The 27825-nt window shown below is 41.5% G+C and overlaps 1 protein-coding gene across 4 annotated transcripts in view; it reads right to left on the bottom strand.

Annotated features, from left to right (window-relative positions):
• Positions 1-140: 140 nt before the first annotated feature.
• Positions 141-27825, bottom strand: part of TRMT11 (tRNA methyltransferase 11) — an 85360-nt gene continuing 57675 nt past the window's right edge. For 3 of the 4 annotated variants that reach the window (XM_075862338.1, XM_075862337.1, XM_075862336.1), the window contains 2 exons: positions 22910-23030; positions 141-1948 (listed from right to left, as the gene is read on the bottom strand). In XM_075862338.1, coding sequence (XP_075718453.1) covers positions 1769-1948; positions 22910-23030 — 301 coding nt within the window. In that variant the 3' untranslated portion in view covers positions 141-1768. The remainder of the gene's footprint in view (positions 1949-22909; positions 23031-27825) is intronic. The other variant, XM_075862335.1, reaches the window with a different exon arrangement.

Genomic DNA, 27825 nt, shown 5'->3' with positions numbered 1-27825 from the left:
ATCACGAGAAACAAGCTGGGCATAAATAAAGAGAAGTGTATGATGCTGATTAGTCAGCATCATACACTTTTCCTTACAACGGCCACTTGGTGAAAAGTAAAAAAACACCCAGTTGGAAATTTAGAACAAATTAGCATAAAACTAAAAATGATCATAACTGGGTCAAAAATAAAGGTTTAAAAAAAAAAAAAAAATAATCTGTTGTTAGCTACATTAAAGCGCCTATTAGAATAGGTTGGAGATGGGGTAGTTATAAACTGGTGACAGAGCCTCTTTAAGCTGCAATTTGACATCACACCCAGACTGTGGACTAATCGGGTTAATAAAGAACATTTTAATTCCAATCACACAACCATAACATTATTACAAGATCAACCAAATATCAAGGTACTTTATTTAATGTATGAACATCCAATAAGAAATTAAACATTGTATAGACAGAAATACACTTTGCAGTCCCATGTAAAAACCCATATAAAGGCCATCTATAAATCTATGCATACATATCACAGAAAATGTTAGCCGTTTGATAAGAGTTTAGGTTGTGCTGGAGTCCGTGTCCTTTTCACCTCCGGAATACTGGACTAAGTGTGGAAGGAGAAAAGGTCTTGCTGACCGCATTTATTAGTGATTCATCTTTACAGTTCTCTTCCCAAGGGTGACAAGTTAAAATCAGCAAAGTGTTAGCAACGAATAAAAATAAAGAAACATAAAAGTCGAAACACAGCTTCGATTTCAAAGGAGAATGCTTCAGTACAGACGCAAGAGGAGTCACACACCTATTTGTTATGGCTCCACAAAAAAGTATTTTAGGTTGTGAGTAATAAAAGAAAGTAAAAAACAACATAAACTCAGTTGTCTTAAGAGAGAGCCGGATTGTAGGAATGTAAAAACAAATGAAAAAGAACAGATGAGCTTCAGATGTGGACAGGCTCAACAAAATGCCATCGCCTTCCAAAGCCTCAGTCAAGTCCTCTGGGCTTAACATAACCGGCCAGGGTCAGACCAATAACAAACCACAAAGGGCCTTTGCATGCAACGCTGTTGTAACAAGACAAAGCAAGATTGTGTGCGTTTAATGTGTATCAATTACAAACAATAACAAATGAAAGCAATCTCCCTAATGAGGGACACTTCATCACCCTTACATGTTAAGAACAAATTCCAGAGGTTGGAGACTGAAAAGCAAACAGTGCAACTTCCTTCTGTGAAAGACAGGCGCGGCAGCCAGTGAGCTCCAGCTCTGTGGCCACTTAGCGGTGCTAATTCCCATTAAAAAGACTATAAATACAGAGCAGGTTTATATACAATAAAATACGAGAATGTAAACCAGAGACCTTGCAGTCCTCCAAATGAATATGAAACCATTCTATGTTAGCTTAACCCCTTCATGATGGTGAGCACAAGCCACAAGGTCAACAGCAGGTGACAAGTTCTTTTGTATGTGGTAATGAAAGCACTTGGCGAACATGGTAAGCCATGTTTAGTTTTTTCAATAGGTTGTATTCATACGTATAAAATACAGTAAACACGTTTATTTCCACCAATCCTGAGAATCAACTAACCACCAAAATGAGAGTGGAGCATGTGCTTTCGCTGTGTGGCTGCCACACACCTGTCAGTTTAACATGCCATTGCATAACTGAGATTGCCTGAGAGCTGTTTATTGCACCTAGAAAGTGTGGAAAGTTTTTCATAATCATTCGGGAATGCAAAGGGAGACTAAAATCTCAGCTGCGTCATTTAAAATAACATAAAATACTGGATATCAGATACCCTGCTGCTCTTGTGTAGAGCCGAAATGACTGGAGTTCTGTTCTTCGGCTCTGGCTCGCTCTTCTCTTGCGATTCTTTTTGTTAAGCCGCTAAAATACTTTTCGCGGAAAGAGTTGTGACCTTGATACAGTAAATGCTGCCCTTCCTCCAAATGTGCATACTGGTCCTTGTCCTGATCGAGAGAGTACAAAAATATCAAATTACTGGATGTCTTAAATACAATGACTTATTCCCCTGCCCTAAATATCGCAGTTTCTTCCTGTACAAAGTTTTTTAATCAGCTGTTTTTCAGTTTATGTACAATGGTAACACTCGCGCTGTTGTACAGAATTACTCCTCACACGGCTCCAGTGTATGGTAAGGTCCCCAAACCTTTTGTAGCTCTCGAGTAACTTTCAGATATGACATTTGATGTCGAGCCACACTAATAAAAGGCCTATTAAAGATAAGATGTAATAAAATGCCTTTTACCCTAGTGTTTATTGCCAGCAGTATAATTTTGACCTTAGTACCGAATTCTCGAAATACTGTGAGATTTCCGGCATTACTAGGGCACAATAATATCTTCAGATTTTAAAAGCTTGGGATCCACGTGCAGTGGACCGGAGAGCCACTTGTGGTTTCTGAAGTTGGGTAAGGTCTTACCTTCACAGCCTTATGGTTACAATATAGACGTAAATATAGACCTATTTTATTTATAATTTATAACATATGGAAATAAAAAGACATAATACACAAGTTTTATCCATATTACTTCTGAATTTTGCTTATGCGGATTTATAACCCAATTGTGGTTTCAATGTATTTCATTTGTATATTCTTCCATATTGCAGATTATGAATCAAAACCTGATAAAAAATACTGCTGTAAATAAGGATAAACATAGAAAGCCACATATTTTGTCAAGCTCCATCGACTCGTTCAATAAGAAAACAGAACAAGCTGCATATACAAAATACAGAAGTGAAAATGTCTGTATTTACCTAAAATACGCTCCATATTCTTTTATGGATACCAAAATTTTACTGAAGGAGGGTAGTTCTATCATATTCATAAACTGGAAGGCGCAGGATGAACAGGTTCTTCCATGGTAGGTATTGCTGTAGTACGAATGGAATATGGTGGCTGCATGTGGGTGGCCTTGAGGATAGTATTAAAAAGCTTTTCCTTTAAGTGCAAGAAACACTGTTCCATATGGGCAGCTTGTAATTGCTATTAATATGTTCAAGAATACAAGTTTCCTTCTTAATTTCTATTATTGGTTCCTTTGACTATCAATCTACTAACTGTACATTTGGTGCTTAGTAAGTAAGATAATAATCTATGTATTGAGGATAGAAAATAAGTACCAGGTGTGAGGAGACAGGAACCACTTGAGCTAACAATCTAAAGCAGACAGAAATATACAAGATCCCTTGTTTAAACTTGGTATAATTGGGAGCAAACACTCGCCGAATGGTCCAAAGGAAACGTATTCACGAGAACAGTTTTTCATTGCTTTAGATTAAAAAGAGCCTGTAAGAACCCAATTGATATAATTCCCTGTTTAGTGGATTAGGAGGAGAGCTGGAAATGAAGTCTGGAATACCAGCTTTATCCTGCAGTCAAATCAACAACTGTGAAATGAGAGAGTGTGAGGGAGGATCGCTGCTGGGAGCCAATTCCAAAGTGTGTCTAAAGATTCGCATCTTGACATAAGGCAGAAGAGAGGCTTTCTATACTAAGTGAATGGTTTCCAAACAATGTGGTGCAAACAAATGCTTAAATCTACTGCAGTTAAGTACCCAGAGGGTCATAGAAATCTCACTCCTTTCACAGCCAAATTAGGCTCTGGCAACATAAAGAGGGTTAATGCCTCCGAGCATACCGGCCCAACAAAAGCAAATCTGCAGTGCCAAGGAACTCCATGGTATAAGAGATAATATTTCAGGATTATGGAATATACAATGTCTCAAGGTTGAGGTCTTAGAAAAGAATGCCCTTACCCAATCTATTGCTCTACTCTTCATCACAGCTATAATAGACAGATTATTAAGATGGGAGTCACAGGAGCAAACCCAAGAGAAAAAAAACAAATCTTTGACTCCATACAATTAAAATAACTTAACTTGCATGATTTATGAGCTGAACTGCAATATATCCTCAGAATAAAGAATGCATATGTAAAGCATGCTCTGCATAGATAAGGAAATAGCAAAGGTTTGCAGTACTTCACCACATATTCCTACAGCCTTAAGCCTATAGAAGCGGTGCTCGGAGCGTATACGGCAGAACACGGAGTCCCTAAGGTTTCGTACTAGAGAATAACTTGATTTGCTGGTGAATAATGCCTTCGTATAACACTGTATTACAGAAGTATTCTACCCTAGCAGCATTGCTAATATGGCATCTGTATAATTAAGATCAATAGACTTCTATTAGTACCATATTTTGCTCCGTACAGCTTGGAACATGTGTGGATCCATAATACAGTCACGTGCATAAAGCCTTAAAAGCTACACCTTTAGAAGCATTTTTTTTTGTTTTATTATTAAATAAATGTAGGTTGTTTTTTTTAAGCAACTTTCAAATTCATTTTTGTTAAAAGACATTTTTAACTTTTTATGATACAGCTTCTATGTATACTGTATCGTTCTGTCTCAGACAATTTATTCAGTTCAGCAGAATTGACAGCTCGGCTGGGAGCGGGTACTGCGTGTCTCTGACACACAGAATCCAGCTACTATTGATCACATCTATGTTATGAACTATGGTCATATGTTGTGCTACTGTGGGGTGGTGTCTGCTGCTGTACTTGTGGGGGGATGTGGCCCAGAGCCAAGGAGGCTTGGCATGGCCTGATGCCATGGGTGCTTTTGGGCCTCCGGGTTGCTCCCTCTGCAGGGGCGTCGCTGCAGTGACGGTGACCGCCATGCGGTGCTGCAACCGATAGAGGAGAGAACCACTGTAAAGAGGTCGCCGTGAAGTGGCTAGTGGGCTTGTATACAATTTGATCAAAAATGTTAAGAAAGAACCTCATGTTCATGTTTAGAAATTTTGCCTAGCCGCGATAGATCAAAGTATATAGTGGATGTGCGCTCCATGTCTAGTTTCTCACTAAGTGATAAGTTATGAACTTGGATGTGATGGATATTAGCTGGATTCTGTGTCAGCTGAACTGATGGATTTGGCTGAGACAGAACGATACAGCTTCTATGTATACAGGATGAATAGAAACTGTATCGTAAGAAGTTCAAATTCTTTTAATAAAAGTAAATTTGAAAAATACGTAAAAATTTAATTTTTCCTTTTCACTGCCCCATTCTAATAAAATATTTGAAACACCTGTGGGGTCAAAATGCTCACTACACCCTTAGATGAAATACTCAAGGGGTGTAGTTTGCCAAATGGAGTCACTTTTTTGTAGTTTCTACTGTACTGGTACCTTAGTGGCTTTGCAAATTCGACATGGTGCAGAGAAACCTATACAGCAAAATCTGCGCTCCGAAAGCCAAATAGCGCTCCTTCCCCTCTGAGCCCTGCCGTGTGTCCAAACAGCAGTTTATGACCACATATTGGGTATGTCACTACTCTGAAGAAGTTGTTTTACAAACGTTGGGGTGCTTTTTCTCCTTTATAAGTTAAAAAAATGAAAATATTTTAGCTAAAGCTACGTCTTATTCGAAAAAAAATAATTTTCACTGCCCAATTCTAATAAAATCTATGGAATACCTGTGGGGTCAAAATGTAGTTTCCAAAATGAGGTCATTTTTGGGGTATTCGCTTTGTTTTGCTACCGCAAGACCTCTTCTAACCTGACATGGTGCCTAAAATATATTCTAATAAAAAGAAGGACCCAAAATCCACAAGGTGCTCCTTCACTACTGAGGCCTGTGTTTCAATCCATTAGCACACTGGGGCCACATATTTCTAAAACTGCAGAATCTGGGCAATAAATTGTGTTTTTCTGTTAACACTTGCTGTGTTACAGAATGAAATGGATTAAAAGTGAATTTCTGCAACAAAACAAAAAAACACAGAAATTTGTAAATTTCACCTCCACTTTGCTTAAATTCCTGTGAAACGCCTAAAGGGTAAAGAAACTTGATAAATGCGGTTTTGAATACTTTGAGGGGTGCAGTTTTTAAAATGGGGTGATTTATGGGGGGTATCTCCTCTAAATACACCCTCAAAGCCACTTCAGAACTGAACTGGACCCTATAAAAATAGACTTGAAATTTTCCTGAAAATGTGAGAAATTGCTACTAAACTTATAAGCCTTAGGGTATGTGCACACACACTAATTACGTCTGTAATTGACGGACGTATTTCGGCCGCAAGTACCGGACCGAACACAGTGCAGGGAGCCGGGCTCCTAGCATCATACTTATGTACGATGCTAGGAGTCCCTGCCTCTCCGTGGAACTACTGTCCCGTACTGAAAACATGATTACAGTACGGGACAGTTGTCCTGCAGAGAGGCAGGGACTCCTAGCATCGTATATAACTATGATGCTAGGAGCCCGGCTCCCTGCACTGTGTTCGGTCCGGGACTTGCGGCCGAAATACGTCCGTCAATTACGGACGTAATTAGTGTGTGTGCACATACCCTTAGAAAAATAAAAGGACATTCAAAAACCGATGCCAACATAAAGTAGGCACATGGGAAAAGTTAATTAGTAACCGTTTTGTGTCGTATCACTATCTGTCTTACAAGCAAATACATTTAAATTTAGAAAAATACAACATTTTGCAAATTGTATCTCAATTTTGGTGTTTTCACAAATAAACACAATGTATTGACCAAATTTTACCCCATAAAGTACAATATGTAAGGAGAAAACAACCTCAGAATACCTTGGATATGTAAAAGCATTCCAGAGTTATTACTAAATAAAGTGACACGTCATACTTGAAAAAAATGGGTCTGGTCCGGAAGGCCAAAATGAGCTTCGTCCTGAAGGGGTCAAAAATTCTGTTCCAATTAATTTCTTAACATACCTTTATAGTGGTCAGAGCTTAGTTTTTCTTTTATAGAGCTCCAAAAGTCTTTCACTCCGATCAAAAATCAGCCAAGACATGTTGTCTACATGCGTTCCTTACTTTTACAGTGTGAAGGCTTTGTACTTCCTGTTATTTGCCGTTACTACAGGTTTTCTACACTGCAGCATCAAGTGGATGCTATCTCCATGACTCCATGACATTGTGTCAGCTGCATGTTAGTTATCTCTCCTTACATAGATATGGAGTGGGCAGGTGCACACAATTAAGCCCTTCCCAGGCTGGCAAAATGAAACTGCCAGTTATTAACCCCTTCCCGACATCCACCTTATATATACGGCGCACGTCGGGTGGGGGGAGTATGGAGCGGGTTCATGGGCTGAGCCCGCTTCATAGGACAAGTGTGTCGGCTGCATGTTACAGCCGACACTTCTGGGTAACGAGCGCGATCACGCTCAAGGGTGATCCCGCTCATTTAACCCGTTAAATGATGCGGTCAATAGCGGCCGCGGCATTTAAATCACTGAAAAAGGGGGCGACCCCCTGTAACGCTCCAACGGCCCTCTCGTGGCAATATTGGGGGTGCTGTTGGTTGGCATGGCAGTCTCGGGGCCTGATGAAGGCCCCCAGGTCCGCCATCTATGTACTCCTATAAAGACCTGCCTCCGGCAGGGCTTCATGGAAGACTGTCTGAATCACGATATACTTCAATACATTAGTATCGCAGTAGATCGTGCAAGCGATCCAACGATGGCTGATTTAAGTCCACTAGGTGAGACAAATAAAAAAAAAGTAACAAAAACGCTTAAACTTTTTTTTAATAAATAAAAAATATAAAAAAAATTTAAAAAAACAACAACTTTTCCCATTTTTCCTCAAGCAGAATGTAAATTTTTTTTAAAAAAATGAACATAATTGGTATCGACGCATCCGTAAAAGTCTAACCTATTACAATATATCATCATTTAGTCTGCACGGGGAAAAAAACTTCAGAATTGCGGCTTTCTGGTCACTTCATCTCCCACAAAAAATGAAATAAAAAGTGATCAAAAAGTCTCATGTACCAAAATGCTACTAATATAAACTACAGTTCATCCGACAAAAAATAAGCCCTCATACCGCTAAATCGACGGAAAAATAAAAACGTTATGGATCTCAGAATCAGACGACAAAAATCTAATTTTATTTTTAACAATCCGTTTTTTCCTTTTAAAAGTAGTAAAACATAAAAAAAAAAAAAAAAAACGTAATAAATTTGGTATCGCTCTAATCGTATTGACCCGCAGAATAAAGTTAACATGCAGTTTTTACCACACGGTGAACGCCGTAAAAACAAAACCACCCAAAATATTGAGGAATCGATGTTTTTTATCCTATTCCACCCCACAAATATTTTTTTCCCTTTCCCACTACATTATATGGTACAATAAACTGTGCCGTGAAAATCTACAACTCGTCCCGCAAAAAACAAGCCCTCATACGACAATATTGATGAAAAAATAAAAAAGTTACAACATTTGGAATGTGGGGAGGAAAAAACGAAAGTGAAAATCCGAAAAATGGCTGCGGCGGGAAGGGGTTAAAAAGATTTTCCAGTGAGAAGAAATTATTGGCCTATCCTCAGGATAGGCCATCAATATCTGAACGTTGGGGGTCCGACCCTCTGCACCCCAGCCTATCAGCTGTTTTGAAGGGCCTGACGCGCTCATCCTGTCCTGATTATAGGCCATCAATTTCTTCTCACTGGAAAACCCCTTTAAACCATTCCCGACATATGGCGGGTGTCGGCTGTATGTTTCAGCCGACACTTCACTGTAATGAGCGGAATCGCTCAAGCGTGATCCCACTGATTTAACCCCCTTGATGTTGCGCTCAAGCGTGATCCCGCTGGTGTAACCCCATTTAACCCCTTTGATGCTGCTGTCAATAGCGACCTTGTAAAAGTAGAAAAATATATTATATAAATAAATAAAAAAAACTACATAAATTTGGGGCGTGGCTGGACGAGCTGGAGATCGGACGTGACTAGGGAGTGCTCTCCTTGGGCCTCAGCTTGTAAGGGACAGACCAGGAGAAAAATGGGGAAAACCCGTACTAAAAAGACCCTGAGGGGTGCACCATCGCAAGGGGGTTTGGATACCCCGATTTCGAACTTCTTTTTGCCGCTGGGTGCCGGTGAATCAGGGTCAGAGGGGGCCGCGACGCCGACATTGCTGGAGGCGCCTGCTATGTCTGCTGAGCGCAGCCCTGCCCGGCTCGATGGGAGGGAGGAGAGGCGGATGTCCCCGGAGACCGACGAGCATGCCGCACGTTGCCCTTCTCTTCGGGCGAGGACCGGAGGACGGGAGAGGAGGGGAAGTTTCTTACCTGATTCTGCCGACTCCTCATGGCGGATCCAAGATGGCGGTGGCCGGGAACGGAGTGCTTCAGAGGATGTGGAGGACGGCGGCATAGAGGTGAAGTGCACAGAGGCAGCCCATACCCCTGGAATGAATCCCGATGCGTGTCTGGGAGCCGACGATCCGGTCATAGTGCCGGGGATGTTGTTCAGGCAGATGCCTGCTCAGACTCATGGAGAGTCAGGGGATGTGGAGGGAGAAGAGTCTTCCTCTGAAGAAGAGGGGATGCCTCCGGAGACGTGTCGGCCGCAGAGATATAGAGGAGCTATGGGTGGGCCGCCCTCTCCATTATCTCCTGGCAGAGGGAGCCTGTTGGGTGACTTGCCGCCGCCGGAACTGGCGGTTCAGACGCTCCGTGGCCATCCGGAGCTTCAGGCTTTGCTGGCGCTTCTCCCTTCCAAAAGGGATATGGATGTATTGGCGGCCGACCTGAAAGTGGCTTGGCGCCGCGATCTGCATGTGGTGCAAACAGAAGTGTCTGCCCTGCGGGCGAAGGTGGGAGACCTGGAATCATGGAAGGACTCTATGTCTGCATCTATCCAACAGTTTAAAGATTGTGTAAAGAGTGTGCCTGCCTTACAGCAGCGCCAACTGCAAGGGCAGCTGGATAACCTGGAAAACAGGAACATACGGAACAACATACGCCAGAGAGGTTTGCCGGAAGCGACGAGAACGGCTGATTTAATTGGATACGGTTACGTGCAATGTTGTTGTTTTTTTTGCTAGGGTGGACAGTGAGGACCCGTAGTGGGTTTTTGATAGGCGCTTGTGTTCCCCATAACTTGTTGGAGTCAGCATTCTGTAGGTCTGTCCCTAAAAGTAGTTTGTATATTACTTTTCCAGAAGGAGGTGATAATATAGGCTGAGGAGTGTAGGCCGATATACGTATTTCCTGTTTTAGGTAGAGTTGAATTGTTTGAAGGTAGTCTTCCGTGTCCCCCACATAGAACTATTTTTGAGATTAGACCGGTCTTCTCCAGTGATACAGGTGTTTAGTAGTACGATATAGTAGGTTTATATTGTCAGGATGTTTTACTTGCCATTTGTTTGCGTTTTCTTTTTTCCTTTTATGTTATTTATGCTGTTTTATAGAAATGCAATGTACGCATGGAGTGTTTGGGATATAATCTATGTCGTTGTAAGGATGGTGGGCATGGCGGCATCGGCTGTGAATCTAATGTATCTTGAGATTAGTGGCATCGTGGATGTCCTTGCGTTCATGGATAATGGCTAATTTTACCATCTCATCCCTGAAAGTGAAGGGATTTAATGTTCCGGAGAAGAGGTCACAGATTTTGTATGCTTCACACAAGCAGAGGACCCAGGTACTTTGTGTACAAGAAACCCATTTTCAGACGGATAATGTTCCGATAATTAAAAACAAATATTATCCTGTAGGTTATCATTGTAGTAACCCGAATGGTAAGACTAGAGGGGTGTCTATATTCCTGCATAAATCCTAGATACATATCTGGACTCTGAGGCACGGTTTATTTTTCTGAAATGTGAGGTGGGAGATCGCACCGTCACGGTAGCCAATATTTATGCCAGTAACACTAACCAAGTCCCTTTTTTCCTGAAAATTTTAGAAGAGTTGAACTCTTTTTCATCGGGTGCGCCTATCCTATGTGGGGATTTTAATTTGCCCATTAACCCTTTGATACGTCCTCTGGGCGCACTCCCCTAGCGTATAATAAGCCGAATAAATTGAGGAAGAGGCTCAGAGATATGCGACTTTGTGATGCGTGGCGTTTGACTCATCCGGATAACTCTTATAGCAGGATAGATTATATCATGGTTCACCATAGTCGATTATCTTTTGTAGTGGAGACTTCCATAGGCAGTATGCTTCTCTTTGACCATGCTCCGGTGTCTTGTACACTGCGCTTTTCACCGCAGCGTCGCAGAGAATTTACCTGGCGCCTAAATGAGTCTTTGCTGAAGGATTCTTTGCGTTTGATAGAGCTGAAAAAAAACAGTGGAGAATTTCCGTGAGGATCATGCTCGGGACGCAACTGCTCCGAGTGGGGTAATAAGGCGGGGAGGGCGTTGGTGAGAGCAATGCGTGAGCGGGGGGCGACTTCCTTTATACCCTCTAGACTAACTGAGGCGGGGGAGTTGGCGTTCAAGACAGAGGATATAGCATCGTCCTTTTGTACGTACTATTCATCGCTATATAACCTGCCTTCTCCTACTTTGGGTAATGCTCCTCCCGAGCCGCTGCCCTCTCTTTCGGAGTATATTAGGGACACAGCATTGCCTAGGTTGTCTCGAGATGAGACTCTGGGTCTGGATTTGCCATTTACTAGAGGAGTTAATGCAGGTTATTAAAGCTTTACCAGTCGGGAAGAGTCCGGGGGCAGATGGATACACGGCGGGCTTCTATAAGTCGTTAGCAGAAGAGTTGGTACCGTCGTTGCAGGAGTCGTTTAATTCCATATCGGACCAGGCGAGGTTTCCTCCAAAGGAGGGTAGGGATCCGCAACAGTGTGCGAGCTATAGGCCAATCTCTCTCATCAACACAGACGCTAAGATGTTTGCGAAGTTGATAGCAAATAGACTGGCTGGGTTCCTGGGGTCGCTGATTCATCCGGATAAAGTGGGTTTTGTCCCAAGGTGCGAAGCCAGAGATAATACACTTAAGACCTCCCTGATTCATCACGTGACGAAGAGTAGCATTCCATGTATGCTTTTGTCGCTGGATGCGGAGAAGGCCTTTGACCGGGAGGATTGGGGGTTTCTGGAAGCGGCTTTAAATCAGATGGGAGTGGGTCAGTTAATGTGGACGCGTATATTGTCCCTTTATAATAATCCCCAGGAGAGAATTCGGGTTAATGGTTCTCTTTCTGCGCTCAGTTTAGGATTGGGAATGGTACTAGACAGGGTTGCCCACTTTCACCCCTGTTATTTGCGGTGGTGATGGAACATCTTTTGGTAGCGGTGAGGAAAAATAATGACATAAGGGGTGTTCAGGTTGGTGATATGCATTTTAAGGTATCTGCGTTTGCAGATGACTTATTAATCTATATTACACAACCACATCTCACAATACCGCCTCTGATGAAATCTATTCAGAAGTATAGCTATTTTAGTAATTATAAGATGAATATCTCTAAGAGCGAGGCCATGAACATTTCATTGCCGGCGTCTGAAGCTCATCAGGTGCGTAGTAATTATTCTCTCATATGGAAGACGGGCTCGCTGAAATATTTAGGGGAGCGGATACCTGTTGCTCTTGCAGATTCCTACTCTCTTAATTTTCTGCCTATTCTCCAAACTCTTCGAGCTGAATTGGCCAAGTGGGAAGCCAAGGATTTTTCTTGGCTGGGAAGAATAAGTGCGGTAAAGATGAATGTCCTGCCCCGTTTGATGTATCTCTTTCAGACGGTTCCGTGTGTACTGCCCAGGTTTTTTTTACTTTAGTTACATAAAGCACTGACCAGATTTATTTGGACCACCTAGGATTGCGAAAGCTACTCTTTTCAAGAGAAAGCGTAGTGGAGTATTGAAATTGCCTGACGGTCTGGCCTATTATTTTGCGGCAGTGAGCGTTTGAGTACTGGACTGGTTCCACCATGCAAATTCTAAGCTATGGGTGAGATTGGTGAACTTTTTGGCGACGGTTCCTCTTACTGTACTTCCGTGGCTCAGGTTGCGGTACTTTACGGGGCGGGGAGGGGGGGGGGGGACGCTTTGCTCCCTTTGGTTGCGGGACAAGTGGTACCTAGGATAGCGATACCTACGGATGGTCCGTTGGTGGCGATATCACATAATGTGCGTTTTGCCCCTGGAATACAGCCCAACTTCTTGGCTTATGCATCCAGACCTTCGCCTTTGACTTTTCGCCATGTACTGACAAGTAGTGGTCGGACGTCTTTTGAGGCGCTTGTCCCGGAACTGGAGAGATCACTGGTTGGGTGGTGGGATTTTTTGAAGATGCAACATTTCTACACTGCTAATAAGACGAGGCTGTCTTTGCATAGGGACCTGACACCGATGGAGCAGTTGTGTGTTGCTTCATCTCCCCCAGTTAGAACTATCTCCCTTATTTATAATTTTTTACAGGACTTAGGTAATGATGTTCCTCCGTCCTTTGTGAAGGGGTGGGAGAGAGAGCTTACTTCGACCCCGTCGCCGGCTGACTGGTCGAAGGCATTTACGCTGTGCCATAGATTCTCTATCTCTTGTAAAGCCCAGGAAACTAATTACAAGATATTGTCTAGGTGGTATAGGGTTCCAGCATTTCTTCACTCCTTTTATCCGGCGGTACCTGATGAATGTTGGCGGTGTAGGGGTGTGGGGGGAACTATGTTACACATCTGGTGGGGATGCCCGTTAATCAACACATTCTGGTCTACTGTAGTGGACCTGATACACAAGATCGCAGGTCAGGTGCTTCCCAATACCCCGGAGGTGTTGCTACTCTCCATGCTCCCCGGAGCGGTCAAAAGATACACGAAAACCCTGATTAGTTTCCTGTTGATCGCAGCACGCATGGTTATTCCACGTTTATGGAAGACCAGTAGCGTGCCGACCATTACTGAATGGTTCCAGGAGATACTGCATCTGCAGAGAATGGAGGAGGCAACACAGGCCCATCATATGAACTCAAGGTCGGCGGGGTTGGTCTGGCAGGAATGGAGGGAGTTCTGTGAGTCAGAGGATTATTTGATTTATGCCTAGGTCCCACGGGGAGTGTAGGATGGGCCATGCCCTGTATGGAGGGGGAGGTAGCTGGACTGTAAGGGGGGGGATCTGCGTGATCTGATCTGTCAAACGGTCTGTGGGTTCTCTTGCTATGTTACATATCTTATCCTCTCTCTGATGCGGAGTGTGGATACCAGTTAATTCTGCCGTATAGTGGTTCCGATGCCGGGTGTCGTGGTGCCCACTGTCCTGAATGCATTGTCTGTATTGCTTATTTTGTATTGATCTGTGTCCCGATATCCATGTATTTTGTTTATAATATTATCTTCTCTTCTGCTGGAACAGAAGAACGCAGTGCATTGTGTTCGGGAACCGTTATATGCATAATACTTTTATTTTATCTTCATTTTGTTCTCTTTTTGTTTTCTATTGCTATACATGTATGATGGTTGCGTATATTTTCTGTTTTGCTGTATAAACTTTCTGATGAAAATAGAAAAAAAGAATGTTAAAAAAATAAAATAAAATAAAAATAATATTAGCGGAGGTTAACATTTTTATATTAATGTAGTAATTTCTTTTTAGGAAGTGTTTGTATCATTTAACCTAATATATACTGTATATTATATATATATATATATATATATATATATATATAAAACATATATATATATATATATATATAAATAAACAAATAAAATAAATATAAAGCTTGGGGAAAAAAAATACATAAATTTGATATTGCTGTAAACGTATTGACCCGCAGAATAAAGTTAACATGTTGTTTTAATTGCACGGTGAAGACCGTAAAAACTAAGCGCAAAAAACAATGGAGGAATCACTGTTTTTTTTCATTTTCCACCCCACAAAGATTTTTTTTCCTGTTTCCTAGTACATTATATGGTACAACAAAATGCTGGCATAAAAAACTACAACTCGTCCCCTACAAAATCAAGCCCTCATAGGACTATATCGATGGAAAAAGAGTGGAAGGTGGGGAGGAAAAAAATGAAAATCTGAAAAATGGCTGCGGCGGGTTAACAATGCGTCATGGAGTCTGACTGATAGAAGACATGAGGTATTTCTAAATCTTATTATTTAAGCCCCATCATCACTGGTGTCCTATTAATGTCCCGAAGGGGGTAGTCATCATTGTAACATTATGTGATTGTCCTTGGGTATATTTCCTATACGGACTTCCAAGCAGCTAAGGAGAGTGCTGCTCTATTGTTATGGCTAGTAAAGGCTTCAGCTGTGGCCTAGTAGTGGACACCAGGAGTCTCTGTAACGGCACCACTCAGGTAAATTAAGCTTTTGGGGCTTGTAGAGCTCCATGACTCTGACCAAAAGCTGTTTTTGTTTCTTTTTGACTGGAGTAACCCATTAAAAGTCAGTATGTTGCCTGCCTGCAGCCACCACCAGAGGAAGATGACTGCATACTGTGTTATTATTGAATTCAACGCATAACAGTGTCTAACTGACTCATAAGCTCCCTCTAGTGGTGGATGCAAGGAGCCAGCATGTTATGTTTTAAAGAGGCTCTGTCACCACATTATACATAATCTGATCGGCGCTGTAATGTAGATTACAGCAGTGTTTTTTATTTAGAAAAACAATCATTTTTGACTGAGTTATGACCTATATTAGCTTTATGCTAATGAGTTTCTCAATGGACAACTGGGCGTGTTTTACTATATAACCAAGTGGGCGTTGTACAGGGGAGTGTATGACGCTGACCAATCAGTGACCAATCAGCGTCATACACTTCTGTCCTTTCATTTACACTGCAGATCGCGATATAGCTATATTGTCCATTGAGAAACTCATTAGCATAAAGCTAATATAGGTCATAACTCAGTCAAAAATTAATGTTTTTCTAAATAAAAAACACTGCTGTAATCTACATTATAGCGCCGATCAGATTATGTATAATATAGGGCACTTATAATAGGGTGACAGAGCCTCTTTAAATCAGGGCTTCTCAATCACTTTTCTACTGGGGCCTCACCAGCCAGATTATGGGGATGTCTAGGCCTGACCATAAAATAAAAACAAATAAAAAAATCTTAATTTTTATTTTTTGTGTCTTCTAAACCCAGTATAATAATTAGGCACACAGTTAGTCAATAACGTTATTGAACCAGAGATTTCTCCAGCCTGAGAAAGGACTGTGCAGCTTAGAAGTACTTCTATCAAAATTGTCTCTGCAGCTGCTCCTCACCCACAACTGGGGGCACGGTTTTAAATATATGTCTATGCAGGAAATTTGGAGCTCTGCATCAGGAAAAAGAAGGGTAGAAAAAGAAATTCTCCATGACTTTCAAAATCCCCATGCAAGTGATAGACTGACAGAAACAATAAAATAATCCGGTGTTTGACAAGACTCCCAAATGGGTACTGACACTCTATGTGGAATAAGGAACTAAGATGCTCAGCATTATATAGCCAGAAACCACAGTGGGATCTTTGTTCAATAAATGGCCAGCACATTGGGAGAACGAGATCCTCTGTGCAACACATGGCTGGACACAAGGTTTTATCTGTGCAACACATTTTTAGCAGAAATTCCCAATACGTTTCTTTACAGGATATGACAGTGGGAGTAAGGCCCCATGCACACGAACGTATTTTCCTCCCGTAAATACGGGTACAATGTCAGACGTATTCGACCCATATTCCACCAGTATTTATGGACCCGTTTTCGTAAATACGGGTCCGGTGTCACCAGTATTCCACCTGTATTTACGGACCCGTTTTCTCTGCACTGATCGGCAGCCCCTTCTCTCTATCAGGATAGAGAGAAGGGGCAGCCCTTTCGGGCAGAGTTTACGCAGCATTTGAAAGTAAAAAAAAGTTTATACATACCCTGGCCGTTGTCTTCGTGACGCGTCCCTCTTTTTACATCCAGTCCGACCTCCCTGGATGACGCGGCAGTCCATGTGACTGCTGCAGCCTGTGATTGGCTGCAGCGGTCACATGGGATGAAACGTCATCCCGGGAGGCCGGACTGGAGGAGGAAGAAGAAGAAGAGTTCTGGGAAGTTAACGTTTAATACTATTAACTCCATCGGTAGTCACTGTCCCGGGTGCTGAAAGAGTTACTGCCGATCAGTTAACTCTTTCAGCACCCTGGACAGTGACTATCCCCTGACGTCGCTTAGCAACACTCCCGTAATTACGGGAGCCCCATAGACTTCTATGGGCCTGCCCGTTCCGTTATTACGGCCTGAAATAGGACATGTTCTATATTTTTCAACGGCACAGGCACCTTCCTGTAAGCATACGGGAAGGTACCCGTGGCCAATAGAAGTCTATGGGCCCGTAATTACGGGCGTTCTTACGTTCGTGTGCATGAGGCCTAAAAGTATATATATTTATACGATTATATCATTTTCTCTGTAATCAGAATGACCATACAATTGATCAAAACTAGTGCAAAGAAATAGTTTGGTTATTGCTTTAATTTTCTAAAGTGCCTCAGAAAAAATATCCTAAGTGAAAGGACTTAGTGTCAAATTAAATAAGCCTAATTTATGTAAAAGTGAATGCCCACCTCTGAACATATATACACTATATCAGGGGTCTCAAACTCGGCCGGGTAAGTGGGCCGCATATAGAAAAAATGGGAATTTGACGGGCCGCATTACTTTCAAATTTGATACAATACAAAATTATTGTTAATCAATTAGTTATTTGAACTACTATAACACTATATTACTATAATACTGCATTACTATAATAATAGCGCTAGGTTTAAAATTTGAGTTATTTCTCCACGTGCTTATTTCAACAATCCAGCTTTCCAGTTTAAGTGTCGCTAAATGCAGTCCGGCGGCTCAGTTAGCACACGTCAAGATTGGGCAGCCCCTTTTTAGATAGTGCCGCAGTGCCCTCTGTGGATGCTGCCGCAGTGCCCTCTGTGGATAATGCAACACACCCCTAGATAAGGCCACAGTGCCCTCTGTAGATAAGGCCACAGTGCCCTCTGTAGATAAGGCCACAGTGCCCTCTGTAGATAATGCAACACACCCCTAGATAATGCCAGTGTCCTCTTCAGATAACGCCACAGTGGCCTCTGTAGAGGCTGCCACAGTGGCCTCTGTAGAGGCTGCCACAGTGGCCTCTGTAGAGGCTGCCACAGTTCCCTCTGTAGAGGCTGCCACAGTGCCCTCTGTAGAGGCTGCCACAGTGCCCTCTGTAGAGGCTGCCAAAATGCCCTCTGTAGAGGCTGCCAAAATGCCCTCTGTAGAGGCTGCCCCAGTGCCCTCTGTAGAGGCTGCCCCAGTGCCCTCTGTAGAGGCTGCCCCAGTGCCCTCTGTAGAGGCTGCCCCAGTGCCCTCTGTAGAGGCTGCCCCAGTGCCCTCTGTAGAGGCTGCCCCAGTGATGTCAGGGGCTTGCCCAGAGCTGGAGTCCCAGGCAGAGCGCTATTAGGCTCTTCCTGGGACTCCAGCTGTGCTCCTGACATCACTGGGACTCCTGCTCTGGGGAAGCCCCTGACATCATTGTCGATGTATGGACAGCGATGTCAGAGGCTTCCTCAGAGTCAAGGAGCAGAGCCGATAATAGCGCTCTGCCCGGGACTCCGCTCTGGGGAAGACCCTGACACACTGTCCATATATGGGCAGTGATGTCAGGGTATTCCACAGAGTCCCGGAGCAGAGCTGACACCAGCGCTCTGCTCGGGACTCCGGCTCTGGGGAAGCCCCAGACATCGCTGTTTATATGTGGACAGCGATGTCAGGGAATTCCACAGAGTCCAGGAGCAGAGCCGACACCAGCGCTCTGCTCCGCTCTGGGCAAGACCCTGACACACTGTCCATATATGGGCAGCGATGTCAGGGAATTCCACAGAGTCCCGGAGCAGAGCCGACACCAGCGCTCTGCTCGGGACTCCGGCTCTGGGGAAGCCCCAGACATCGCTGTTTATATGTGGACAGCGATGTCAGGGAATTCCACAGAGTCCAGGAGCAGAGCCGACACCAGCGCTCTGCTCCGCTCTGGGCAAGACCCTGACACACTGTCCATATATGGGCAGCGATGTCAGGGAATTCCACAGAGTCACGGAGCAGAGCAGACACCAGCGCTCTGCTCGGGACATCGCTGTTCATATGTGGACAGCGATGTCAGGGAATTCCAGAGTCTCGGAGCAGAGCCGATACTAGCGGCTCTGTGTCCCGCGGGCCGCAGATAACAGCCCCAGAGACCCCTGCACTATATAGATAAAAGTATTGGGACACACCTCTAAATCATTGTGTTTTTTATTCAGTTCCATTGGCACTGGTGTATAAAATCCAGCACCTAGCTAAGCAGTCTCTTTACAAACATTTTGGAAATAATGGGTCGTTCTAAAGAGCTCACTGAATTTGTGCATGGTACTGTAATAAGATGCCACCCTTGCAACAAGTCCATTTATTACTTCCCTCCTAGATATTCCACGATCAAATGTGAGTGGTATTATTGCAAAGTGGAAGCATTTAGGAACCACCGCAAATCAGCCAAGCGTCGGATATAGTGGTATAAAGCACACCGCCACTGTACTCTGGAGCAGTGGAAACGTGTTTTGTGGAGTGATGAATCACGCTTCTCTATCTGGCAGTCTGGGTTTGGCAAATGCCAGGAGAACGTTACCTGCCTGACTGCATTGTGCCAACTGTAAGGTTCGATGGAGGAGGGATAATGCTATGTGTTTGTTTTTCAGAATTTGGCCTAGACCCCTTAGTCCCAGTGAAGGGAAATCTTAATGCTTCAGCATACCAAGACATTTTGGTCAATTGCCTGCTTCCAACTGTGTGGGAACAGTTTGGGGAAGGCCCTTTTTGTACCAGAAAAACTGTGCCCCTGTGCAAAAACCAAGGTCCATAAAGGCATGGTTGGGTGAGTTTGCTGTGGAGAACTTGATCGGCCTGCACAGAGCCCTGATCTCAACCCCATCGAAAACCTTTGGGATGAACTAGAATGGAGATTGCGAGCCAGGCCCTCTCATCCAACATCAGTATCTGACCTCACAAATACTATTTCGGATGAATGGGCCAACTCTATATTAATGCCTATGGATTTAGAATAGGATGTCATAAAAGCTCCTGCAGGTGTAAAGTGTAGGTGTCCCAATACTTTTGTCCATAAGATAGATAGATAGATAGATAGATAGCTAGATAGCTAGATAGATAGCTAGCTAGCTAGCTAGCTAGCTAGATAGATAGCTAGCTAGCTAGATAGATAGATAGATAGATAGATAGATAGATAGATAGATAGATAGATAGATAGATAGACAGACCAAGAGCACAACATTAACATGTGTTCAGAGAAAAAAAAATGGCTTTGCTGCGGTGGGTGATGGTTTAAAATAAATAAATAAACGACGCGTCTTTAGAGAGAAAAAACTCCAGCGCAACAGAAGAAATTCATGATGTAGAGGAAGTCACTCATAGCTCTGAGTACCCTAGAGCAGAGCGTGCAATGTAAAGTTCTGGTGTCAATGTGCAAAGTATCTGAAAACCATCTGGTTTGTGAATTAGAAGCACCTGCCTGTTCGCCTGCCAAAGAGCAGTAAGTCATTTGTCTCTGAGCTACAATCAGGTGCTGTAATACAAACACTTAAAACCACAAAAGAGTTGCTCAGCTAAACAGCCAACAATAAAATAACAAAACAATAAAAAAAATACTGACACAGAATATTAGAGCGGAATTAACACGCCAACCATGCCTGGTCTGTAAGGGGTTAATGAGAAATAAACTACTGAATGTTGGGGCTTGATTTAAGACCTGCTTGTGGATTGCAAACAAAAAGCAGAGAGAAAATAAACAAGTGCCAAGGGTTTAAAGGGGAGGAAAACACGGCAAACTTTTTGTTTGTGCCAAAGTCAACACTGTTGATCTGGGAAGTAACAAGCACAATTTGTTATGTTAATGCTGGGGCTGTTTATCATCCCTGCTCTTGTCTTATCCTCGTACAGGCTGAGATGTCGCTTGTTGTGCACATCATCGATGTTGGGTGACCTTGCAGTAGGTTCTCTCAAGCGGTCATGTTTGACAAATCAAGTATAAACTACTAATGGTCTCCTTATATAGTGAGCAGGTTAAGAGGAGAATAAATTCTATGTTGGTGCTCTGCTCAGCCCATATCACATCACTTCCATCTCTACTTGTCAGCAGCTCATAATTGGATCTCTCAAGAAGTCGTCACACGGCTTAGTTTAATAACAAAATGTACAGAGATAAAATTAAGCAATCTGTACAAAATGGTCAGTGCTAGTCAGAACAAAAATATTTAATAAACTTAATTATCCAATATCCAACTTTAAATATATTTCTGTGGTCCTGTGAGGTGATGGCAAGACCCATTACTTATTTTGTAATGTTACTGAATTACACATTGTATTACAGCCCAGAGCTGCAATCACAATTCTGCATTTTATTCTAGGAAGTGTGATCTTTATACCAGAAACTGTATAGTAATCTGACATAGGAAAAAAAAAATTCTCCAATTCAATGAAAGGAGCTCAGCTAAGATGTTAGGAACGGTTCTGTCGGCAGCAAAAGGAAACAAAACACATGTAAATTAGAGCCTTATAGGCCCCAAACAGATAACCTGTATTTATTTTAAAAATAGACACCATACAGCATTTAGATTGCTTTCTACTACATACGCCAACAATTGTTATCACTACAGCGTGCATGAAATGAGTGTATAACAGAGACTTATATGACACGGGAAAAATCACCAAGGATATGAGATCCAGCCATTAAAAGTCAAACGTCTATGGTCAGATTTTGATTCGAGTTCTTTCGGTTATCTCTGGTTTTGTATTTGTAACATTCATTTTGTGACGTCACAATAATGCAGTCTATAGATACAGAATAGTTTTAGTTATTTATGACGTGCTTTATTGTGACATCACAATAGAGCACAGCCTATAAATACACACAATTTCTAAAACTGATCAATTTCTAAGATTCTTGTCTATCGATAAGATATGACGGCACTGTTGTGTGAACTAAAGATTAGGTCATTCACACGTGGCTTTAAACATTCTAGATAAACCTAAGGATAAGCATTATTTGTGTGTCTCATACTTCCTCAAGGGAAGACTTTCCAATGTCAAATTCGATCTAGGAAAATTGGAATACATTTTGGTTTTTATCAGCATGTAATAAATAGTGTGGTGATCTTTGATGCAGGTCAACAGAAAGCTCAAGCATTGGATGTGCGGTGAACTTTGGGTGCGAAATCTGTACAAAGTAAAGCACAATGCATGTGAAGGGGGATTTATATATGCAATTTTTTTCCATGGATTTACAACCTAGTTCTACCGATTTTTTTTTAGTGTGTGTAAACTTGGTCTATGGCCTCATGCATATGGCCGTATTCTGGTTCTTGGTCACACGGTCTGCATCAATAGAGTTCTTCGGGCCCATACTATACCTTTGTGCATTGCTGATTTTACACAGAGACACATTTCACGAATTCCGGTGGCACACAGCGCATAGTACTGCAGACCTGTATTGCAGTCTGTTCACTGCCATATTACACACAGAACGGTTTGGGTTCATGTGAAATATAATAAATCACCTCTGACCTTTGCCATTTGCGATCTATGAGACTAAATTAAATACGACCAAATGTATGAATGGGGCTGAACTGTAATACCAGACAATGCACATGCTCAAGAGTGCCACTGTTTCTGGAAAAAATTTACTTTTATTTCTATTCACATAAAACCCTTTTAAAGGATAATCTTTTAAAATCACCAAGGAACCATGAATGTAAAGCATCAGATGCTAGAATTTAACTCCACAATAATTTCTTACCTGGTAGCTTTGAATTTTCAATCCAATAGTATATTGGGAGGTAATACAGACAGGTCACATTTTGGCATTTTTAGAGTGGCGGCAGACCGAATATTCAGTACATAACGCTGCGGCACATGCTCAACATTTCAAGATGTAAAGAATGTAAAATGAAATGTAAAACTAAATCTCAACACTTGCTGCCAATAAACAGTACTGTGTACATTTAAAATTGTTCTCACTTGTTTAAATAAAGTACATTCTGATTCTGGAAAGAAAATATGTCCCCCCCAAACTTGTGCCCTCTCTAAGCGCGCTCACCTCAAACTCCTTCACCTTCTCCATTGTTATCAGGCGGCGAGACGTGTGGCTGGAAAGCATCTGTTCACAGTTACTAATAAGTTTCAGGCACGGGTGCCGGGGTACAACCTCGTCTGTATATCTAAAAGAGAGAAAGCAGAGTTGGCAGAATCAGCAATGAACCATAAAGAATTTGCTTTTCAAGAGCATTTCACATTTAGATCACGAATGTGCAATTGTGCGTTGTTAACCATTAGGAAGATTTACTACGGCCAATGCATCCTGAGTAAGATCAAAAAAAAAATGGTGAAACAGACTACATAAAACAAAAAAAAACAGCAGCAATAATAAAAGTAAAAACTGAACAAATCAGCATAATGACGGTCCGCACGCATACAGTACCTTTATGCCATGTTAAGGTCCTCATGACCAAGTCATGTCCGAAGGGACTTGTCAATTAGAGGATTTCCACCCAGAATGTAAAAGTTACCATATATTAGTAAATCGGCAATTAAAGCAGTAGCTGAAGTTTGGTAATTTGTTGTGTTTTATTTACATAGATGCTGCTATTTTCTGATTTGTTGCAAAAGTGACAAAACTATCCACCACAACAGAGCAACAAAACATGCCAATAAGTAAAATAAACACAAGTTACTAATATATGACCAATTTTACATATTAGGTGAAAATCCTCTGTAATAAGGAATATTACAACTTTGAGTCTATTGTTAAAATGGACCCACTGTTTGGTGTTATCAGCCTAGCTCCCTTTACAAGCAGGAGTGATCCGATAATACTGCATGGCTGCTGGGAGTTTCTATTTCTGTGGGTACCATGAGCAGAATAAACTGTGAATACAAAACCCGCTGAACTACAAACCATTCCCAGAATACAGGCTACCACAAAGCAAGCATGTAAAATTTTAATAAGAGGTTTTAGGGTTTTAAGCGTAATCATTGGATAATGAAAAGCTGTCGATTCTTGCAGTCTTTGAATGGAAACCTTCATTGCTTACTTCCAGAGGAAAGAAATCTGTCCTGATCATGTGATGACCACAAAGCGCACGGCTTATCACAGCACAGTTATCAAAGCTCTCTCTAGTAAAATGCGCCTTTGTGACTATCACATGACCAAGACAGATATTTATCCAGTGGAATAATGAAGTTTTCTATTCAATGACTACAAGCAGAGAACTTGAAATCCATGAGAAATTGACACACAAGTTATGTTGGGGAGTGCCAGACCATTTATTAGCAGAAACATGAAACCCCTTATAATTGTGCGCACAGGTCGCAGCATTTGCAATTCCCAGAAGCTCTATTAGATGTCTGCTACTCTTAGGCCATGTTCACACGTTACATAAACACTGTGCAATTTCCGACCGTTTTTTCTGTGTGGAAATTCTGCTGCATTTTCACAACAATTGACATGTTGCAAAATAAAATTCTATTTCCGTCCGTTTTTTTCTGCGGGTTTTTTCTTGCAACGTGTGGATGGAATTTGTTTCATCTCATCCAGTTTTCTGCTACTGTAGTACGATGAGGAAATTCCGCAAAGAAAGTCCAGGTCGGAAAAATCCAGTGTTTATAATGTGTGTGAACGTGGCCTTCCAGGGATCAATTTTAAAAATAATCTATTATGGAAAATGCTGCGAATAATTTAAAGGGGCTTTAAACCAGAGCTTCACATATAAAAAGTCACTTTATACATATAGTTCCTGCATTTTATGGTTGGGATCAGGAACTGAATACTTTATAGGATTCTTTTTAATAGTTTTGGGTTCTTCCCATACTTCTGCCGGAGTAACAGTAAACAAACGCGTATTGGTGGACAAACAATGTCATGATGACATTTGATAATCAATAAAATGGAGTGAAAAAAATGTAGGTGCAGACGCAGTGATACATTGACTATTCCTTTCGAGCAGATTCCGAGACCCCAATAGACTAATTGATTCCTTTTGAGTCTAAACAAACAGAAATCCTTTTGAACTATTTTACTTCACAAGGTTAAGATATTCGACTTGTAAAATGTGTAAGATACGTCAGAAGCTGCCATGTTTGTGGCCTTTCCTGTCTCCGCTATACTCCTGTCTGCTCCCTGCATGTTTTAAGCATCCCTAATCCAGACTGATTCCTTACTCTCAGCAATAAACCAGAACAAGCACCTAATCCCTTTATCCAGGTCTGTCAAACAATATTAACTTCTAAAAGCTATTGAAAATGAGTGTTTGGGTTCAAAATATGGCAAATTGTCTGGGGAGAACTTCATGGAAAAAAATAAAACTGCTGCCAAGTTTATAATTAATATAGCAAAGACGTGTCCTTTACAACTGAATAATGGCTTTTGGTCTCTGTCCTATGTACGATCTCAAACCCAACACCATTGCAAGCAGTGTTAGAATTGTAGCACGTCAGCCCAAAATGCCTTATATAAATCTAACAAAACCCTAGATCAACAGTCCATCCACAGGTAGGTCATGCATAAAGATCCAGTGAGAACCACTACACGGGGGATCTGCAAGGAGAACAGGGGTGGTCCGAACCAGACAAGGTCTTTACTTTAAAGGACCCTATATATGCCCTCCCTATCCATGGACATGCTCCATGCCTGTAGCACTATTGTCCACAACAATCACCTATTGCTAATGCGTTATACTCCTTAACACTGTTTATATGGCTTTATATGAAGCTACATTAGACCAGTGTTGGAAATTATTCCTGCCACGTACATTCAGTATTGGTTCAGATACTGGCATGGTGATGAATTCATGCAGCAACTATTCCATTTAGATAGTAAGCTATTTAGGGCAGGGTCCTTTCTGTTTTGACTTCTTGTCATTTTATTTCTTACTTTCTCTATTGTAAAGTGCGGTAGAATATGTTGGCACTATACAACTTTTGTTATTAAGAAGAGTGCTGTTAATTTGAATGGAACGGATATTCCGACATGTCTCTATGCCTTTCATAGGATCACCTTTAGGTGGGTTTTCCGCTTAAATGGACAACAACTCAAACAACTTATGCTGATTTAATAGTATACCTGATATAGATCAACTTTGTAATTTACTTACTGTCAAAATGTAGTTGTTTTATCCATGCAAATTCTGAGTGAAGTTACTGGCACTAGGTGTCTCCCTGGCACTAGCTGTCTGTAATCTGCTGTCCACCCCCTGTCGTCCCCAGTTACAGACAGAATGCAAAAAGCAGGAGTGTGTCTCTTCACTGCCTGCCAATACAGGTCTATGGAGAGGGGAGTAGAGAAAAAGAGAGACACAGAAACGTTGCATACAAGTCTATGGAGAGCAGAGGGAGAAAGATGAGACAGACGCTGCAGCTTCCTGGTGTTATTTCTCACCCCAGTGCTGGATTCTCAGCTACACTGAGAATGGTGAACTGGTGTATAATCTCCTCCAAGTTGCTACAGTGTATATAATATATATATATATATATACACACACACACACACACACACACACACATATATACACACAAAAAAACATGGAAGAACACAATGCAGAATGATAGATCTACTTCTTTGTCATCATTTGACTATATCTTTTTATGCCATATGTTAGGGTGCTCTTTTTCCTTTATTAGGGTGATGTATACTAATGTCCTATTCTACAATCGATAAGCGCAGTTATGGAGCTGTCAATTTTGCTTTTGGCACAAGCGCTGCAGACGTCTGTGAAGTACCTCTTCGTCATGCTCAGTAGAACCTTGTGTTTACTTTGCGTCATGTGCAGTAGGATTCGATAGTCGCCTCTCGCATGCGCAGTTGTGAATCACAGTGTATGCGTTCCAGTGACGTACTTCCTGTCTCTGCTCCATCTTGGACATGCGCAGTAGACGCTTAGGGACACTGCTATGAACACACAGTCCTTTAGAGTTATGTAAGTTTATAATATATTAATTATGTTTTAGAATTGGCACTCTGCACCCTCTTAATGTATTTAACACTTTTTATAACCTCGTTATTGTTCTATGGATTACTTTACGATACTGCATCTTATATTTGATGACTGTACAAATATGTATTGTATTTGTGTAACTTTTTTCTATAGCTACACTTGAGATAATGTATTTATTATCAAATGTGAGTTAATTCTATTATATATTAATTACTGTATGTACTCCCTTTATATACTCTGCACTTGTAATTGCTTGAGAAAGGTTCAGACGTGAACCAAAACGTCGCTCACTTTATGGTGATTAAACCAACACTTCTTCATGGATCCTGAAGTCCTGGTGCGGTTACTTTTTTCTACGGATAATATATATATATATATATATATATATATATATATATATATATTTTGAAAGAGTCTTTTGGAAAATCACAGAAATAAAAATGGTAGAAAATAAAAATGTGTTGATGACTTGCCATTATATAATCCAAAAATACTATTGAAATTTAGCTAAGCATTTATAATGATGCCAAATAAAATACTGTATTGAACGTTTGGCCCTTGTAGGTCATGGAAAAAGTTTTGTTTGCTCATAATGTTACTCTAAATTGTATTTATTTGTAACACAGGAAGAAGATCTACTCATTTCCTTTTTATTTATTTGTTAGAAGAAAAGCATGTGTATGTGTCAACTCAACTGTGGGATTTGTTTGTGTATACTCATATAAGGATGTAAACTGATAATAATACATTTAGGTGATCAAAGATTTAAGATAAAAGGAAAACCTGAGGTTGACATAACTACAAGAGTTTATTTTCAACACTGAAAAGAAGCTTAGGTTGTATGAGGCATCCTGCAATGTTATGATCCTAGGGAATATATACATTTTTAGATAATTTTAACCTAAAATAAAAATAAATCACATGTAGTTCTTTGAACTGTACCCATCTGTCACATGGTTAAAAAAAAAAATCTATCTATCAATGTCTTCGTTACATCTGTTTCTAGGCAAACTAGAAATCAACC

Source organism: Rhinoderma darwinii, chromosome 4 (genome assembly GCF_050947455.1).
Source record: "Rhinoderma darwinii isolate aRhiDar2 chromosome 4, aRhiDar2.hap1, whole genome shotgun sequence".
Taxonomy (NCBI): Eukaryota; Metazoa; Chordata; class Amphibia; order Anura; family Rhinodermatidae; genus Rhinoderma; species Rhinoderma darwinii.
The sequence above is the reverse complement of the archived record's forward strand: the minus strand, read 5'-3'. Positions and strand labels throughout refer to the sequence as shown.